We start from the raw sequence: 22,955 nt of genomic DNA on the forward strand, positions 1-22,955 counted from the left end.
CGGAGCCGGTCATGAGCACACTGCCCAGGTATGGGAAACTCTCCACTCTCTCCACAACTGCCCCATCACCGATTGGGAGTTGTGGGGGTGGAGTACCTGATGGTACAAAATACCCAGGCAGGTGCTTAGTTTTGGTGGGGCTGATGGTAAGTCCCCACCTCTTAGTGGCAAGCTCCAGTCTCAGCAGCAGCATCTCCAACTCCTCCTCTGAATGAGCAGCTATTACCAAATCGGCATACATAACGTGGTTGAGCAATAAGGAGCCATCCCTTGACCGCACCCGGGCATCGATCAGCCTCCCATTATATCTGTACCAAATGGAAATTCCTCCGGTACAGCTATTGAAGGCTTCACGAACTACGTGGTCAAAATAGATGTTAAATAATGTAGGAGCCAGAGGACATCCCTGTCACATCCCAAGGTGTACAGGAAATGGCTCTGACTCCTGGCCACGTAGTTTTACCCGGGCCCGCTCACCATCATGAAGGTCTTTAATGATCGTGAGCAGAGGGTCAGGGACTCCAAAAGCACGAAGAACAACCCAGAGCCCAGGCCTACTAATGGTATCATAGGCCTTGACCAGGTCAATAAAGCAGAGATGTAGGTCTTGTTAGAATTCACTACACCTCTGCTGTAGCAGACGGACAGAAAATATGGCATCTGTGCAGGACCGCCCTTTTCTGAAACCGCATTGGGGCTCCGCAAGCCTCTTCTCAGCGTGCCTGGCAAGGCGATGTTGAATAATCCTTGCCAGGACCATTCCCGGCACACTGAGGAGTGAGATGCCCCTGTAGTTGTTACAGTCTGTGCAGTCCCCCTTCTTAAAGAGGGGGACCACCAGGGCATCATTCCAATCCTGCGGAACCCGTCAGGTGGTCCAGACTGTTGTTATGATGTCATGTAGGGCAGTCTGTGCACAAAAGCACCCTCCCTCAGCATTTTGCTTGGGAGATCATCTCTGGATCACCGTTTATTCCATCAAAAAGGTTACTTTTTTGATGGAATTAAATAGAGATTTGTGATCGCGGGCCACTGAGGCAGACTCCATCTCCTCAGCAACCCGCGACCACCACCCATCCTTGCAGCGCCTCACGGCTCTCCGAACCTCCGAGCGAAGGCTGCGGTAAGCCTCCTCATTCTCTGACGTGGGATTCTGTAGCCGATGACAGTGGGCCTGTCGCTTTTTCTCAACCATCCTGAACACCTCCTCTGTCAGCCAGGGTCTCTGGGGAGGTCTGGACCGCGTACCCAAAGCAGCCATTGCAGCTGCATGAGTCAGTCCTAAACCTCGCCCATTTCCCCTCGACATCAGGAGGAGTGGGGGACGATGCCAACCCCAGCCGCAAGCGATGATGAAATTCTTGCTTGCAACTTTCATCAGCTGACTGAGACCAGGCCACCTGAGGTTGGAATGGGGTCCTGGGTGTACACCCACCACCGGAGTGGAAGAATGTCAGGCAAATCTTACAAATGACTCACACACACAGTATCACAAAGATAAAGATCCCCCGTGTAGCCTTAACAGACTGTAGGGGCAAGTGCTGTTAGCGAGCACCTATGAAGGCCGGAACGGTACACGAGGGGGTGGGTGGCCAGCACCACGCCCGACCGCCTTTGTCTCCCCAGTGGCGGTGTTAAAGCATCGCACCAGGTACTCATTTGAGGCCGAGTCGACCTAGGGGAGGCCCAGGCCCGGTTCAGATCATCGTCACTGGTGTTGGCCGTGAGCGGGAATCGAACCCGGGTCGCCAGGTTCGTAGTGCAGCGTAGCGCTAACCGCTACACTACCGCTCCCCACAGCCTCACACACATACACAGACACACACAGTCACACACAGACACACACACTCACCACACAACTCCCACACACACAATTAGGCGGTGACGTCACCGCTCCGGGGAGATGTCACGGGGTTTGCGCGCGCGCGAGATGTAACCCCCCCCCCCCGCTCCCGCTCCTTATAAGGAGCAGGCAGAGGGCGGTGGCCCCACCCTACCCCCCCTCCCACCCAGGTACACCCCCACGCCACCCTCGATCCACTCCTTATAAGGAACGGAGCGGGGTGGGGGCGCAGGGTGGGGCTCTCTCCATCCCACCCGGCACCCCATCCCCCCCATTACACGGAACCTTATAAGGAGTGGAGAGGGGGGCGGATCCCAGTGGCGGCCTCCTATTGGCCAAATCCCACAATGACCCCATTAACCAATCGAAGGCCGCGGATCCGCCCACCCCCCCCCATCCCCCACCCCACTCCTCACATTCTTAACCAAATTTGGGATTTTATTTTTCCCCCCAATTGGGAATTATTTCTCTTTGGGAATTTGTTCCCTGGGAATTCTTTTCTGTGGGTGTAGTTTTCTTGAGATTTTTTTTATTGGGATAATTATTTTCTACAGTTAGTTTCCCTTGGGAATTTTTTTTTTCCTTGGGAAGTTTTTTTTTCCCTTGGGAATTTTTTTGCTTCCCAGGGAATAATTTTTTTCTTGGAATTATTTTTTTCCCACTCGGGAATTTTTGTTTCCCTTGGGAATTTTATTTTAGCTAATTTTTTTTCCTTGTTATTTTTTTCCCCGTAGGGAATGTTTTTTTTCCCTCGGGATTTTTATTACCGAATTTTTGTATTGGAATTTTTTTGCTATCTTGGGAATTTTTTTTAATCTTGGGAAGTTTTTTTCCCTTGGGAATTTTATTTTAACGATTTTTTCTCTTGTTATTTTTTTCCCTTAGGGAATGTTTTTTTTCCTCGGGATTTTTTTTACCGAATTTTTGTCTTCTCATTTTTGTTTGCTATCTCGGGATTTTTTTTAATCTTGGGAATTTTTTTCCCCTTGGGAATTTTGTGTTCCTCTGGATTCTTTTCGTCCTATTTCGGAACGAATTCCTCGTGGAAACCTGCAATGTATCTTCCTATGGGGAAATTAAAAAGTTACAATTACAACTCCAAAGACTTCGTTATTTTAACTGTTAACTCTGGATTATAAGACGCATCCAATGAAGTTATACATCTTATTTTCTATAGTTAATATATTTTATTATTTTATTGTTTCCCTTCAACGTGACTTTACCGAAAGAGCTAAGATTATAAGTTATACATCGTGAACAGAATGTTTACCTAAGATTGGAGGAATCCGACGAGCAATCAAGCTCTTTGTGTACCAGCAAAACAATTCTCACACACCACTACCACCCACTACCACCACCCACCACTACCACCCACTACTTCCACTACCACTTCCACCCACCACTAACACTACTACCACCCACCACCACTATCACCCACTACCACCACCCACTACCACCACCCACCACTAACACTACTACCACCCACTACCACCACCCACTACCACCACCCACCACTACCACCCACTACAACCACCCACCACTACCACGCACTACAACCACCCACCACTACCACCCACCACTACTAATACTACTACCACCCACCACCACTACCACCCACTACCACCACCCACTACCACCACCCACCACTACCACCCACTACTACCACCCACCACTACCACCCACTACCACCACCCACCACTACCACCCACCCCTACCACCCACCACTACCACCCACCACTACCACCCACCACTACTACCACCCACCACCACTACCACCCACCACTACCACCCACCACTACCACCCACCCACCACTACTACCACCCACCACTACCAACTACCACTACTATCACTACCACCCACCATTACCACCCACCACTACTACCACTACCACCCACCACTACCACTACTACCACCCACCACTACCACCCACCACTACCACCCACCACTACCACCCACCACTACCACCCACCACTACCACCCACTACTACCACCCACCACTACCACCCACCACTACCACCCTCCACTACTACCACCCACCACTACCACTACTACCACCCACCACTACCACCCACCCCTACCACCCACCACTACTACCACCCACCACTACCACCCACCACTACCACCCACCACTACCACCCACCACTACCACTACTACCACCCACCCCTACCACCCACCACTACCACCCACCACTACCACCCACTACTACCACCTACCCCTACCACCCACCACTACCACCCACCCGTACCACCCACTACTACCACTACCACTTCCACCCACCACTACCACTACTACCACCCACCACTACCACCCACCATTACCACCCACTACTACCACCCACCACTACCACCCACCACTACCACCCACCCCTACCACCCACCACTACCACTACTACCACCAACCACTACTACCACTACCACCCACCACTACCACCCACTACTACCACCCACCCCTACCACCCACCACTACCACCCACCCCTACCACCCACTACTACCACTACCACTTCCACCCACCACTACCACCCACTACTACCACCCACCACTACCACCCACTACCACCCACCACTACCACCCACCACAACCACCCACCCCTACCACCCACCACTACCACCCACCCCTACCACCCACTACTACCACTTCCACCCACCACTACCACTACTACCACCCACCACTACCACCCACCACTACCACCCACCACTACCACCCACCCCTACCACCCACCACTACCACCCACCCCTACCACCCACTACTACCACTACCACTTCCACCCACCACTACCACCACCCACCACAACCACCCACCACTACCACCCACCACTACCACCCACTACTACTATCCACCCCTACCACCCACCACTACCACCCACCCCTACCACCCACTACTACCACTTCCACCCACCACTACCACTACTACCACCCACCACTACCACCCACCCCTACCACCCACCACTACCACCCACCCCTACCACCCACTACTACCACTACCACTTCCACCCACCACTACCACCCACTACTACCACCCACCACAACCACCCACCACTACCACCCACCCCTACCACCCACTACCACTACCACTTCCACCCACCACTACCACTACTACCACCCACCACAACCACCCACCCCTACCACCCACCACTACCACCCACCCCTACCACCCACTACTACCACTACCACTTCCACCCACCACTACCACCCACCACAACCACCCACCACTACCACCCACTACTACCACCCACCACTACCACCCACCCCTACCACCCACTACTACCACTTCCACCCACCACTACCACTACTACCACCCACCACAACCACCCACCACTACCACCCACCACTACCACCCACCACTACCACCCACCCCTACCACCCACTACTACCACTACCACTACCACCCACTACTACCACCCACCACAACCACCCACCCCTACCTTGATGAGCAATGAGACAGCCACAGAATTTAAAAGGAAAGTCAGATTTATTTATTTTTTCAAAATTGATGTTATCAGTCAGAATACAAAGACAAAGCTACCCCCCAGGTAGCCCACACCGTCCGTTGGGGCAAGGGCTGTTACAAAGCTCACCCAGGTAACCTCTCAACACAGGGCTGTAGAGGCAAGTGCTGAGACAAAGCTAAAGCTCCCCCAGGTAACCTCTTGCAGAGCTGTAGGGGCAAGTGCTGAGACAAAGCTAAAGCTCCCCCAGGTAGCCTCTGCACACAGGGCTGTAGAGGCAAAGGCTGAGACAAAGCTCCCCCAGGTAGCCTCTAGCAGGGGCAAGTGCTGAGACAAAGCTAAAGCTCCCCCAGGTAGCCTCTCAACACAGGGCTGTAGGGGCAAGCACTGAGACAAAGCTAAAGCTCCCCCAGGTAGCCTCTCGCAGGGCTGTAGGGGCAAGGGCTGTGTTAGTTCGTAGCGAGTAGACACAGACAAAGCTCCCCCAGGTAGCCTCTCAACACAGGGCTGTAGAGGCAAAGGCTGAGACAAAGCTCCCCCAGGTAGCCTCTAGCAGGGGCAAGTGCTGAGACAAAGCTAAAGCTCCCCCAGGTAGCCTCTCAACACAGGGCTGTAGGGGCAAGCACTGAGACAAAGCTAAAGCTCCCCCAGGTAGCCTCTCGCAGGGCTGTAGGGGCAAGGGCTGTGTTAGTTCGTAGCGAGTAGACACAGACAAAGCTCCCCCAGGTAGCCTCTCAACACAGGGCTGTAGAGGCAAAGGCTGAGACAAAGCTCCCCCAGGTAGCCTCTAGCAGGGGCAAGTGCTGAGACAAAGCTAAAGCTCCTCCAGGTAGCCTCTCAACACAGGGCTGTAGGGGCAAGCACTGAGACAAAGCTAAAGCTCCCCCAGGTAGCCTCTCGCAGGGCTGTAGGGGCAAGGGCTGTGTTAGTTCGTAGCGAGCAGACACAGACAAAGCTCCCCCAGGTAGCCTCTAGCAGGGGCAAGTGCTGAGGCAAAGCTAAAGCTCCTCCAGGTAGCCTCTCAACACAGGGCTGTAGGGGCAAGGGCTGTGTTAGTTCTGTGTAGGAATCCCCCCCCAGGTTACACCGCCAGCCCGGCAGGGGCTTATTGTGTCCGTCCGTCCATCGCGATCCCCCCTACGGTACGAGCAGCGGGCTGTGGGCAGAGGTGGTGGAGGTGGTGGAGGTGGTGGAGGTGGTGGGGGTGGTGGAGGTGGTGGAGGTGGTGGAGGTGGTGGTGGAGGTGGTGGAGGTGGTGGTGGAGGTGGTGGAGGTGGTGGTGGAGGTGGTGGAGGGGAGGTGGTGTTGGGATCCCCGGCGGGTGAAGCGTTCGCGCAGAGCAGTGCGGGGGGCCTCCTGGACACTGCCGACACTCACGGCGGAGTGGGGGGCCCACGCCTGGGGGGGGGGGGGCAGAGGCAGCCTCGGTACTGTGGTGGTGGTGGTGGAGGTGGTGGAGGTGGTGGGGGTGGAGGTGGTGGTGGTGGTGGTGGTGGAGGAGGTGGTGGTGGTTTATAGTATAAATAGTTTACAGTTTAAATAGTTTACAGTTTAAATAGTTTATAGTTTAAATAGTTTACAGTTTAAATAGTTTACAGTTTCAATAGTTTATCGTTTAAATAGTTGTTAGTTTAAATAGTTGTTAGTTTAAATAGTTGTTAGTTTAAATAGTTGTTAGTTTAAATAGTTAATAGTTTAAATAGTTAATAGTTTAAATAGTTTACAGTTTAAATAGTTAATAGCTTAATTAGTTAATAGTTTAAATAGTTCACAGTTTAAATAGTTTACAGTTTAAATAGTTTACAGTTTACATAGTTTACAGTTTCAATAGTTTATAGTTTAAATAGTTGTTAGTTTAAATAATTGTTAGTTTAAATAGTTAATAGTTTAAATAGTTAATAGTTTAAATAGTTCACAGTTTAAATAGTTAATAGCTTAAATAGTTATTAGTTTAAATAGTTTCCAGTTTAAATAGTTAATAGCTTAAATAGTTAATAGTTTAAATAGTTTACAGTTTAAATAGTTTACAGTTTACAGTTTCAATAGTTGTTAGTTTAAATAATTGTTAGTTTAAATAGTTAATAGTTTAAATAGTTAATAGTTTAAATAGTTTGCAGTTTAAATAGTTAATAGCTTAAATAGTTAATAGTTTAAATAGTTAATAGTTTAAATAGTTTACATTTTAAATAGTTATTAGTTTAAATAGTTTATAGTTTAAATAGTTTATATAGTTTATAGTTTAAATAGTTTACAGTTTAAATAGTTCATAGTTTAAATAGTTTACAGTTTAAATAGTTTACAGTTTCAATAGTTGACAGTTTAAATAGTTTGTAGTTTAAATAGTTTACAGTTTAAATACTTGTTAGTTTAAATAGTTTAAGTACTTTACAATATAAATAGTTTACAGTTTAAATAGTTTGCAGTTAAATAGTTGTTAGTTTAAATAGTTTATAGTTTAAATAGTTAACAGTTTAAATAGTTGTTAGTTTAAATAGTTAATAGTTTAAATAGTTTATAGTATAAATAGTTATTAGTTTAAATAGTTGCTAGTATAAATAGTTAATAGTTTAAATAGTTTACAGTTTAAATAGTTTACAGTTAAAATAGTTAATAGTTTAAATAGAAAATAGTTTAAATAGTTTATAGTATACATAGTTTATAGTTTAAATAGTTAATAGTATAAATATTTTATAGTTTCAATAGTTTACAGTTTAAATAGTTTATAGTTTAAATAGTTGTTAGTTTAAATAGTTTATAGTTTAAGTAGTTTATAGTATAAATAGTTATTAGTTTAAATAGTTGCTAGTATAAATAGTTAATAGTATAAATAGTTAACAGTATAAATAGTTTATAGTATGAATAGTTTATAGTTTAAATAGAAAATAGTTTAAATAGTTTATAGTATACATAGTTTGTAGTTTAAATAGTTAATAGTATAAATAGTTAACAGTATAAATAGTTTAAAGTATAAATAGTTTATAGTTTAAATTGAAAATAGTTTAAATATTTTATAGTATACATAGTCTATAGTTTAAATAGTTAATAGTGCAAATAGTTAATTGTATACATAGTTGTTAGTTTAAATAGTTAATAGTTTAACACGGTGTTGAGTCGCTGGAGATGCTGAATCTCAGGGTGATGGCGGGTCACCTTGCACGCTGCTGAGATGTCATCAATCCAGGAGTTCATAATCTCAGGGCTGCTTGCCTGGGGGTGATACCATGACGAACATCATCACTATCATCACTACCATCACTACCATCACTACCATAATCACTACCATCACAAACATCATCACTACCATCACTAGCATCATCACTATCATCACTACCATCACTACCATCATCACTACCATCACTACCATCATCACTACCATCACTACCATCATCACTATCATCACTACCATCATCACTACCATCATGAACATCATCACTACCATCACTACCATCACAAACATCATCACTACCATCACTAGCATCATCACTACCATCATCACTACCATCATCACCATCATCACTACCATCATCACTATCATCACTACCATCATGAACATCATCACTACCATCACTACCATCATCACTACCATCACTAGCATCATCACTACCATCACTACCATCATCACCATCACGACCATCATCACTACCATCATCACTATCATCACTACCATCACTACCATCATCACTACCATCACTACCATCACTACCATCATCACTATCATCACTACCATCATGAACATCATCACTACCATCACTACCATCATCACTACCATCACTAGCATCATCACTACCATCACTACCATCATCACCATCACGACCATCATCACTACCATCATCACTATCATCACTATCATCACTACCATCACTACCATCATGAACATCATCACTACCATCACTAGCATCATCACTACCATCACTACCATCATCACTACCATCATCACTACCATCATCACTACCATCACTAGCATCATCACTACCATCACAAACATCATCACTACCATCACAAACATCATCACTACCATCACTACCATCATCACCATCACTACCATCACGAACATCATCACGAACATCATCACTACCATCACGAACATCATCACTACCATCACGAACATCATCACTACCACCACTACCATCACTACCATCACTACCATCATCACCATCACGAACATCATCACTACCATCACGAACATCATCACTACCATCACTACCATCACTACCATCACTATCATCATCACTATCATCATCACTATCATCACTACCATCATCACTACCATCATGAACATCATCACTACCATCACTACCATTATCACTACCACCATCACTATCATCACTACCATCACTACCATTATCACTGCCATCACGAACATCATCACTACCATCACTAGCATCATCACTACCATCACTACCATCATCACTACCATCATCACTACCATCACTAGCATCATCACTACCATCACTACCATAATCACTACCATCACAACCATCATCACCATAACTACCATCACTACCATCATCACCATCACGAACATCATCACTACCATCACTACCATCACGAACATCATCACTACCATCATCACTACCATCATCACCATCATCAATACCATCATCACCATCACTACCATCACTACCATCATCACCATCACTATCATCACTACAATCATCACCATCACTACCATCATCACCATCACGACCATCACGACCATCACTACCATCACTACCATCATCACCATCACGAACATAATCACTACCATCATCACTACCATCATCACCATCACTACCATCATCACCATCACTACAATCATCACTACCATCACTACCATCATCACCATCACTACCACTACCATCATCACCATCACGACCATCATCACTACCATCACTACCATCATCACTACCATCATCACTACCATCATCACCATCACTACCATCACAACCATCATCACCATCACTACCATCATCACTACCATCACAACCATCATCACCATCACTACCATCATCACTACCATCACAACCATCATCACCATCACTACAATCATCACTACCATCACTACCATCATCAGTACCATCACTACCATCATCACTACCATCACTACCATCATCACCATCACTACCATCATCACTACCATCACAACCATCATCACCATCACTACCATCATCACCATCACTACCATCACTACCATCACTACCATCATCACTACCATCACTACCATCATCATCACTACCATCACTACCATCATCACCATCACCACCATCACTACCATCACAACCATCATCATCATCACTACCATCATCACCATCACCATCACTACCATCATCATCACCACCATCACTACCATCATCATCATCACGAACATCATCACTACCATCACTACCATCATCACCATCACTATCATCATTATCATCACTACCATTATTACCATCATCACCATCACTACCATCATCATCACTACCATCATCACCATCACTACCATCACTACCATCATCACCATCACTACCATCATCACCAACACGACCATCATCACTACCATTACTACCATCACTACCATCATCACTACCATCATCACTACCATCACGACCATCATCACTACCATCATCACCATCACGACCATCATCACTACCATTACTACCATCACTACCATCATCACTACCATCATCACCATCACGACCATCATCATCAACATCACCATCATCATCACTACCACCATCACAACCATTATCACCAACATAATCATCATCACTACCACCATCACTACCATCATCACCATCACGACCATCATCATCAACATCATCAACACCATCATCATCACTACCATCATCACCATCACAACCATTATCATCAACATCACCAACATCACCATCATCGCTACCATCATCATCAACATCACCAACACTACCATCATCACTACCATCATCACCATCACTACCATCATGACCATCATCACCAACACTACCATCATCACTATCACTACCATCACGACCATCATCATCAACATCACCAACACCATCATCATCACTACCATCATCACCATCACAACCATTATCATCAACATCACCATCACCATCATCATTACTACCACCATCACTACCATCATCACCATCAGTACCATCATCACCATCATTACCACCATCATCATCACTACCACCATCACCATCAAGACCATCATCACTACCATCATCACCATCACGACCATCATCATCAACGTCACCAACACCATCATCATCACCATCATCACCATCACGACCATCATCATCAATATCACCATCATCATCACGACCATCATCATCATCAACATCACCATCACCAACATCATCAACATCACTACCATCATCACCATCACGACCATCATCATCAACATCATCAACACCATCATCATCACTACCATCATCACCATCACAACCATTATCATCAACATCACCAACATCACCATCATCGCTACCATCATCATCAACATCACCATCACTACCATCATCACCAACACGACCATCATCACTACCATTACTACCATCACTACCATCATCACTACCATCATCACTACCATCACGACCATCATCACTACCATCATCACCATCACGACCATCATCACTACCATTACTACCATCACTACCATCATCACTACCATCATCACCATCACGACCATCATCATCAACATCACCATCATCATCACTACCACCATCACAACCATTATCACCAACATAATCATCATCACTACCACCATCACTACCATCATCACCATCACGACCATCATCATCAACATCATCAACACCATCATCATCACTACCATCATCACCATCACAACCATTATCATCAACATCACCAACATCACCATCATCGCTACCATCATCATCAACATCACCAACACTACCATCATCACTACCATCATCACCATCACTACCATCATGACCATCATCACCAACACTACCATCATCACTATCACTACCATCACGACCATCATCATCAACATCACCAACACCATCATCATCACTACCATCATCACCATCACAACCATTATCATCAACATCACCATCACCATCATCATTACTACCACCATCACTACCATCATCACCATCAGTACCATCATCACCATCATTACCACCATCATCATCACTACCACCATCACCATCAAGACCATCATCACTACCATCATCACCATCACGACCATCATCATCAACGTCACCAACACCATCATCATCACCATCATCACCATCACGACCATCATCATCAATATCACCATCATCATCACGACCATCATCATCATCAACATCACCATCACCAACATCATCAACATCACTACCATCATCACCATCACGACCATCATCATCAACATCATCAACACCATCATCATCACTACCATCATCACCATCACAACCATTATCATCAACATCACCAACATCACCATCATCGCTACCATCATCATCAACATCACCAACACTACCATCATCACTACCATCATCACCATCACTACCATCATGACCATCATCACCAACACTACCATCATCACTATCACTACCATCACGACCATCATCATCAACATCACCAACACCATCATCATCACTACCATCATCACCATCACAACCATTATCATCAACATCACCATCACCATCATCATTACTACCACCATCACTACCATCATCACCATCAGTACCATCATCACCATCATTACCACCATCATCATCACTACCACCATCACCATCAAGACCATCATCACTACCATCATCACCATCACGACCATCATCATCAACGTCACCAACACCATCATCATCACCATCATCACCATCACGACCATCATCATCAATATCACCATCATCATCACGACCATCATCATCATCACTACCACCATCATGACCATCATCATCAACATCACCAACATCATCATCACTACCATCATCATCATCATCAATACCACCATCATCATCAACATCATGATCACTACCACCATCACGACCATCATAATCAACATCACCAACATCATCATCATCACTACCACCATCACCATCACAACCATTATCATCAACATCACCAACATCACCATCATCACTACCATCATCATCAACATCACCAACACCATCATCATCACTACCATCATCACTATCACTACCATCATCACCATCACTACCATCATGACTATCATCATCACCATCATCACCATCACTATCACTACCATCACTACCACCATCACCATCAAGACCATCATCACTACCATCACGACCATCATCATCAACGTCACCAACACCATCATCACCATCACGACCATCATCATCAACATCACCATCATCATCACCATCATCATCATCATGACCATCATCATCACCAACATCATCAACATCACTACCATCATCATCATCATCACTACCACCATCACGACCATCATCATCAACATCACCAACATCGTCATCATCACTACCATCATCATCATCACTACCACCATCACGACCATCATCATCACGCCCATCATCATCATCAACATCACCAACACGATCATCATCATCATCAACATCACCAACACGATCATCATCATCACTACTACCATCAGGACCATCATCATCATCACTACCATCATCATCACTACCATCATCATCACGACCATCATCATCATCACTACCATCATCACCATCACTACCATCATCATCATCATCATCACGACCATCATCATCATTACCATCATCACCATCATCATCAACATCATCATCATCATCACGACCACCACTACCATCATCATCAACGTCACCATCATCAGTACCATCATCACCATGACTACCACCATCAACATCACTACCATTATCACCACCGTTATCATCATCACCATCAGTACCATCATCACCATCATCATCATCATCACTACCCTCATCACCAATATCACCATCATCACTACCATCATCACCATCACTACCACCATCATCACCATCACTACCATCATCACCATCATCACCATCATCACTACCATCATCACTACCATCATCACCATCATCATCACTACCATCATCACTACCATCATCGCTACCATCATCACCACCATCATCACCACCATCATCACTACCATCACCATCATCATCACCACCATCACCACCACCATCACCACCACAACCATCATCACCATCATCACTATCACCACCATCATCATCACGATCATCATCATCACCACAACCATCATCACTATCACCACCATCATCACCACCATTATCATCATCACCACCACAACCATCATCATCATCATCACCACCACAACCATCATCACCATCATCACCACCACCATCATGACTATCACCACCATCACCATCATCATCACCACCATCATCACCAACACCATCACCACCATCACCACCATCATCACCACCAACACTATCACCACCATCACCACCACCACCATCATCATCATCACCACCAACACAACCATCATCAACACCACAATCATCACCATCATCATCACTGTCACGAGCACGCTGCTGATGATGGTGCTGATGATGATTCTGCTGATGGTGCTGATGATGCTGCTGCTGATGATGCTGATGGTGCTGATGATGATTCTGCTGATGGTGCTGCTGATGATGCTGCTGCTGATGCTGCTGATGGTGCTGCTGATGATGCTGCTGCTGATGATTATGCTGATGATGATTCTGCTGATGGTGCTGCTGATGATGCTGCTGCTGATGATGCTGATGCTGCTGCTGCTGCTGTGATCACCTGTAAGTAGAAGGTGCGGTACGGCGTCACCACCTGACAGAGATTGTCTCTCAGCATCTGTTCCCTGTGTCAATCACACAAACAGTCAGTCATACACACAGTGACACAGTCACACACAGACAGTCATACACAGTCACACACACAGTCACACACACACAGTCAGTCATACACACAGTGACACAGTGTCACACAGTCACAGTCACAGACATACACAGTCACACACACAGTGACACAGTGTCACACAGTCACACACACACACAGTCACACACACAGTCACACACAGTGACACACACAGTCACATACACACAGTGACACACAGTGACACGCAGTGACACACACAGTACACAAAGTCATACACACAGTGACACACACAGTGACACAGTCACACACACACAGTCAGTCATACACACAGTCAGTCATACATACAGTACACACACAGTACACACAGTACACACACAGACACACACAGTGACACACACAGTCACACACACATACACACAGTCACAGTACACAGTGACACACACACAGTCACACACACACAGTCATACACACACACACAGACACACACACAGACACAGTCACACACAGTCAGACACACAGTCACACACACACACATTCACACACACAGTCACACACACAGACACACAGTCACACACAGTGACACAGACACACACACAGTCACACACACAGTCACACACAGTCATACACACACACACAGTCACACACACACAGTCACACACACAGTCACACACACAGTCACACACACAGTCACACAGTTACACACAGTCACACACAGTAACACACAGACACACACACAGTCACACACACACAGTCATACACAGACACAGTCACACACACAGTCACACAGTCACACAGTTACACAGTTACACACAGTCACACACACACAGTCACACACACAGTCATGCACACACAGTCACACACAGAGTCACAAACAGTCACACACACAGTCACACACACAGTCACACACACACAGTCATACACAGACACAGTCACACACACAGTCACACAGTCACACAGTTACACAGTCACACACACACACAGTCACACACACACAGTCACACACACAGTCACACACAGAGTCACAAACAGTCACACACACAGTCACACACAGAGTCACACACAGTCACACACAGTCACACACACAGTCACACACACAGTCACACACACACAGACACACACAGTCACACACACACAGTCACACACACAGACACACACAGTCACACACACACAGTCACACACACACACACAGTCTCACACACACACAGACACACACAGTCACACACAGTCACACACAGTCACACAGTTACACACAGTCACACACAGTCACACACACACAGTCATACACACAGTCACACACACACACACAGTCACACACACACACAGTCACACACACACACAGACACACACACACAGACACACACACACAGGCACACACAGTCACACACAGTGACAAAGACACACACAGTCACACACACACAGTCACACACAAAGTCACACACACACAGACACACAGTCACACACAGTGACACAGACACACACACAGTCACACACACACAGTCACACAAACACAGGCACACACAGTCACACACACAGTCATACACACACACACACAGTCACACACAGACACACACAGAGACACACAGTCACACACATACACAGAGAGACACACACAGACACACACAGTCACACACACACACACAGACACACACACAGTCACACACAGTCATACACACAGTCATACACACACACAGTCACACACACAGTCACACACACAGTCACACACACATACACAGTCACACACACACAGACACACACAGTCACACACAGTCACACACACACAGACACACACAGTCACACACAGTCACACACACACATAGTCACACACACAGACACACACAGTCACACACAGTAATACACACACAGTCATACACAGTCATACACACACAGTTACACACACAGTCATACACACACACAGTCATACACACAGTCATACACACACACACAGTCATACACACACACAGACACACACACAGATAGACACACACACATATAGACACACGCACAGACACACACACACACACACAGTGACACCCACACAGTCATACAAACAGTGACACCCACACAGTCATACACACACACACTGTCATACACACACACACACAGACATACACACACACAGTCACACACAGTCACACACAGTCATACACACAGTCATACATACACAGTCACACACAGACACACACAGTGACACACAGACACACACAGTGACACACACAGTCACACAGTCACACACGGTCACACACACACACACACAGTGACACACAACAACAACCGCCATTCGCCAATAAGTGGCGGTGACATCACCACGACGCTTGTGCCAGGCCATGTGCACCTTGAGGCCACGTGAAGTGTCGAACGCCCGCTGGCAGGAGGTCACAGGGCAGACCCAGGTGCCACGGGTCGACTGACTGAGATGACTGGCTGATGCACCACCTGTGCCCCCTACTGTGCCAACCTGCTGTGCTTTAGCCACCCGGCGCTCCGCTCGTTGTTGTGAGCGTCGCTCCTCCGCCCTCCGTTGTTGTTGGAGGGCGACTGCCTCCAACTGCCCAGTAGCATCCTTCACGAGCCTCCTCCACAGAGGCCGATCTTGACACCGCTGGTACCGGTCATCGGCAAGTCCACTCAGCTCCACGTCCTCCTGTACCACATCACTCCGTCTCCTCTCTAGCCCGTGCCGTGCCCGATTAGCCCCCTCGATCCGGCCGAACAAAAGCTGTTTCGGCATGCGGTGGCTGGGCATGCGGGCTACATGACCCAGCCAACGCAGCCTTGCCTGCCGGAGGAGCTCACCGATGGGACCTTGCCCAGATCTTTCAAGGATTTGTGAGCTCCTCACACAATCCAGTCTGGTTAAACCCAAGATGGATCGTAGGAAGGCTAGCCTAAATGTTTCTAACCGGCGAAGATGTTCCATTAGGGGGGTCCACGTTTCGCAAGCATAGAGAAGGGAGGGAATAACCATGGCCGAGAAGACCTGAAGCTTAGTGCGGAGTGACAGACCAGGTAGTTTCCACACAGCGTTACGCAATCGATGAAAAGATATTGCCGCTCGACTGATTCGGAGTGAGACCTCTGCTGTTAAACCGGAGCCGGTCATAAGCACACTTCCCAGGTATGGGAAACTCTCCACTCTCTCCACAACTGCCCCATCACCGATTGGGTGTTGTGGGGGTGGAGTGTCCGATGGTATAAAATACCCAGGCAGGTGCTTAGTTTTGGTGGGGCTGATGGTAAGGCCCCATCTCTTAGTGGCACGCTCCAGTCTCAGCAGCAGCGTCTCCAACTCCTCCTCTGAATGAGCAGTTATTACCAAATCATCGGCATACATACTGTGGTTGAGCAATAGGGAGCCATCCCTTGACAGCACCCGGGCATCGATCAGCCTCCCATTATAACTGTACCATATGGAGATTCCCCCGGTACAGCTATTGAAGGCTTCATGAACTACGTGGTCAAAATACATGTGGGAGCCAGAGGACATCCCTGTCGCACCCCAAGGTGTACAGGGAATGGCTCTGACTCCCGGCCACGTAGTTTTACCCGGGCCCGCTCACCATCATGAAAGTCCTTAATGATCGTGAGCAGAGGGTCAGGGACTCCAAAAGTACGAAGAACAACCCAGAGCCCAGGCCTACTGATGGTATCATAGGCCTTGACCAGGTCAATAAAGCAGATATGCAGGTCTTGCTGGAATTCCCTACACCTCTGCTGTAGCAGACAGACAGAAAATATTGCATCTGTGCAGGACCGCCCTTTCCTGAAACCGCATTGGGGCTCCGCAAGCCTCTCCTCAGCATGCCTGGCAAGGCGATGTTGAATTATCCTTGCAAGGACCTTTCCTGGCACACTGAGGAGTGAGATGCCCCTGTAGTTGTTACAGTCTGTGCGGTCCCCCTTCTTAAAGAAGGGGACCACCAGGGCATCCTTCCAATCCTGCGGAAGCCATCCAGTGGTCCACACTGTTCTAGATTTAAAGCTTTCGTGACTGCTAGGATCCATACTCTTTGGTTCTATTGGGTAAAGTCACGTAGGTGAAAATAAAATAACAAAAAATCACGACGTTTCGGCCACTACACAAGCGGCCTTCATCAGGTGAAGGGACGAGACTGTCTGGAGGACAGCGCTGGAGTGGAAGAAGCCACGCTTAGATCACGACCTTTAAGCTGTATGAGAAGAAACAAAGCGCCTTGACAAAGGAATTAGCATATAATTTAGCATTGAAATGGCTCATTGAAATAGCTGAGTGATTAGCTTGTAACTGGTCACAGAAATAGCTGTGTTAAAGTTAGAGCATATACATTCACCGAGGCACCTAGTACTCATCAAACAGGAGAATTTAGCGAAACACAAGCACGCTCAGACATCGGACCTGTCTGCGAGCAACAAGGTGTACAGAACACCAAAGAGTATGTCCACACTGTTGTTATGATGTCATGTAGGGCAGTCTGTGCACAAACGCCACCCTCCCTCAGCATTTCGCTTGGGAGATCATCTCTGCCCGGTGCCTTTCCTGGTCTCAGACTCTGGATCGCCTTCAGTACTTCCTCAACAGATGGCACCTCAGCCAGCCACTCACAGGGGGTGACTTCCTCCTACAATATTTGAGGCACCGCAGCCTCAGCAGGGTCATCCTCACTTTGTGCCACGATGTTTTCCAGGCTGAGGGATTTCCCCTCCCCCAGGACCTCACAGAAATGCTCAGCTAATCTGCAAACCTGTTCCTGGGGGTCAGAGATTGGATCACCGTTTTTTTCCCCTAATGATGGTAATAGACGTGGTGCTCCAGGTTACTTTTTTGATGGAGTTAAATAGAGATTTGTGATCGCGGGCCACTGAGGCAGACTCCATCTCCTCAGCAACCCGCGACCACCACCCATCCTTGCAGCGCCTCACGGCTCTCCGAACCTCCGAGCGAAGGCTGCGGTAAGCCTCCTCATTCTCTGACGTGGGATTCTGTAGCCGATGAGAGTGGGCCTGTCGCTTTTCTCAACCATCCTGAACACCTCCTCTGTCATCCAGGGTGTCTGGGGAGGTCTGGACCGCGTACCCAAAGCAGCCATTGCAGCTGCATGAGCCACAGTCCTAAACCTCGCCCATTTACCCTCGACATCAGGAGGAGTCGGGGACGATGCTGCTGATGATGGTGCTGATGACGATGGTGCTGATGACGATGGTGCTGATGACGATGGTGCTGATGACGATGGTGCTGATGACGATGATGATGACGATGCTGATGGCGGTGCTGATGATGATGATGCTGATGATGATGCTGATGATGCTGGTGCTGCTGATGACGATGATAAAGCTGATGATGATGATGCTGCTGATGATGATGTTGCTGATGACGATGGTGCTGATGACGATGATCTTGCTGATGGTTCTGATGATGATGCTGATGATGATGATGTTGCTGATGACGATGGTGCTGATGATGTTGTTGCTGATGATGATGATGATGATGGTGCTGATGATGATGATGCTCACGCCAGGTGGCAGACTTTGACATCACGGATGTCTCTGAGATGAATCGTCCTCAACGGATGCCTTTCCTACACACAGAGAGAGAGCGGTGAGTGAGTGGATGAGTGGATGAGTGGGTGGGTGAGTGAGTGGATGGGTGAGTGAGTGGGTGAGTGAGTGGGTGACTGGGTGGTGAGTGAGTGGGTGGTGAGTGAGTGGGTGGTGAGTGAGTGGGTGGTGAGTGAGTGGGTGGTGAGTGAGTGGGTGACTGGGTGAATGGGTGAGTGAGTGAGTGAGTGGTGAGTGCGTGGGTGAGTGAGTGGGTGACTGGGTGGTGAGTGAGTGAGTGAGTGGGTGAGTGAGTGAGTGAGTGGGTGAGTGAGTGAGTGGGTGAGTGAGTGGGTGAGTGAGTGGTGAGTGCGTGGGTGAGTGAGTGGGTGACCGGGTGGTGAGTGAGTGGGTGAGTGAGTGAGTGGGTGGTGAGTGAGTGGGTGGTGAGTAAGTGGGTGACTGGGTGGTGAGTGAGTGGTGAGTGAGTGGGTGGTGAGTGAGTGAGTGGGTGAGTGAGTGAGTGAGTGGGTGGGTGGGTGAGTGAGTGAGTGTGTGGGTGAGTGAGTGGATGGGTGAGTGAGTGGTGAGTGAGTGGGTGAGTGAGTGGGTGACTGGGTGATGAGTGACTGGGTAGTGAGTGAGTGGTGAGTGAGTGGGTGAGTGAGTGAGTGGGTGGTGAGTGAGTGAGTGAGTGGGTGGTGAGTGAGTGAGTGGGTGAGTCAGTGGGTGGGTGAGTGAGTGAGTGGGTGGGTGAGTGAGTGAGTGGGTGAGTGGGTGACTGGGTGGTGAGTGGGTGGGTGAGTGAGTGAGTGAGTGGGTGAGTGAGTGAGTGGTGAGTGAGTGGTGAGTGGGTGGTGAGTGAGTGGGTGGTGAGTGAGTGGGTGGTGAGTGAGTGAGTGGGTGGGTGAGTGAGTGAGTGAGTGGGTGGGTGAGTGAGTGAGTGGGTGAGTGAGTGAGTGAGTGGGTGAGTGGAGTGAGTGAGTGGGTGAGTGAGTGAGTGAGTGGGTGAGTGAGTGGTGAGTGAGTGAGTGGTGAGTGGGTGGTGAGTGAGTGGGTGGGTGAGTGAGTGAGTGAGTGGGTGAGTGGGTGGTGAGTGAGTTTGTGACTGGGTGGTGAGTGAGTGAGTGGTGAGTGAGTGGGTGGTGAGTGTGTGAGTGAGTGGATGTGTGAGTGAGTGGGTGAGTGGGTGAGTGAGTGAGTGGGTGAGTGAGTGAGTGGGTGGGTGAGTGAGTGAGTGGGTGAGTGGGTGAGTGAGTGGGTGGTGAGTGGGTGAGTGAGTGGGTGAGTGAGTGGGTGAGTGAGTGGGTGGTGAGTGAGTGGGTGGTGAGTGAGTGGGTGACTGGGTGAATGGGTGAGTGAGTGAGTGAGTGGTGAGTGCGTGGGTGAGTGAGTGGTTGACTGGGTGGTGAGTGAGTGGGTGAGTGAGTGAGTGGGTGAGTGAGTGGGTGAGTGAGTGGTGAGTGCGTGGGTGAGTGAGTGGGTGACCGGGTGGTGAGTGAGTGGGTGAGTGAGTGGGTGGTGAGTGAGTGGGTGGTGAGTAAGTGGGTGACTGGGTGGTGAGTGAGTGGTGAGTGAGTGGGTGGTGAGTGAGTGAGTGGGTGAGTGAGTGAGTGGGTGGGTGGGTGAGTGAGTGAGTGTGTGGGTGAGTGAATGGATGGGTGAGTGAGTGGTGAGTGAGTGGGTGAGTGAGTGGGTGACTGGGTGGTGAGTGACTGGGTAGTGAGTGAGTGGTGAGTGAGTGGGTGAGTGAGTGAGTGGGTGGTGAGTGAGTGAGTGGGTGGTGAGTGAGTGAGTGGGTGAGTGAGTGAGTGGGTGGGTGAGTGAGTGAGTGGGTGAGTGAGTGAGTGGGTGAGTGAGTGAGTGGGTGAGTGAGTGGGTGAGTGGGTGACTGGGTGGTGAGTGAGTGGGTGGGTGAGTGAGTGAGTGGGTGAGTGAGTGAGTGGTGAGTGAGTGGTGAGTGGGTGGTGAGTGAGTGGGTGGTGAGTGAGTGGGTGGTGAGTGAGTGAGTGGGTGAGTGAGTGAGTGAGTGGGTGAGTGGAGTGAGTGAGTGGGTGAGTGAGTGAGTGGGTGAGTGAGTGGTGAGTGAGTGAGTGGTGAGTGGGTGGTGAGTGAGTGGGTGGGTGAGTGAGTGAGTGAGTGGGTGAGTGGGTGGTGAGTGAGTTTGTGACTGGGTGGTGAGTGAGTGAGTGGTGAGTGAGTGGGTGGTGAGTGTGTGAGTGAGTGGATGTGTGAGTGAGTGGGTGAGTGGGTGAGTGAGTGAGTGGGTGAGTGAGTGGGTGGGTGAGTGAGTGAGTGGGTGAGTGGGTGAGTGAGTGGGTGGTGAGTGGGTGAGTGAGTGGGTGAGTGAGTGGGTGAGTGAGTGGTGAGTGGGTGGTGAGTGAGTGGGTGAGTGGGTGAG

General features: G+C 48.1%; 1 protein-coding gene across 1 annotated transcript in view; it reads right to left on the reverse strand.

The window, feature by feature from the left end:
* Window positions 1-5,294: 5,294 nt before the first annotated feature.
* Window positions 5,295-22,955, reverse strand: part of LOC142923814 (pleckstrin homology domain-containing family A member 2-like) — a 37,715-nt gene continuing 20,054 nt past the window's right edge. The window contains exons 9-12 of the mRNA XM_076064792.1: window positions 20,531-20,595; window positions 14,963-15,026; window positions 8,441-8,497; window positions 5,295-6,688 (exon numbers count right to left, since the gene is read on the reverse strand). Of these exons, the coding sequence (XP_075920907.1) occupies window positions 6,428-6,688; window positions 8,441-8,497; window positions 14,963-15,026; window positions 20,531-20,595 (447 nt within the window). The 3' untranslated portion in view covers window positions 5,295-6,427. The remainder of the gene's footprint in view (window positions 6,689-8,440; window positions 8,498-14,962; window positions 15,027-20,530; window positions 20,596-22,955) is intronic.

The sequence above is a fragment of the Petromyzon marinus genome, unplaced genomic scaffold (genome assembly GCF_048934315.1).
Source record: "Petromyzon marinus isolate PM22_M1 ecotype Great Lakes invasive population unplaced genomic scaffold, UKy_Petmar_22M1.pri1.0 PM_Scaffold_73, whole genome shotgun sequence".
Taxonomy (NCBI): domain Eukaryota; kingdom Metazoa; phylum Chordata; class Hyperoartia; order Petromyzontiformes; family Petromyzontidae; genus Petromyzon; species Petromyzon marinus.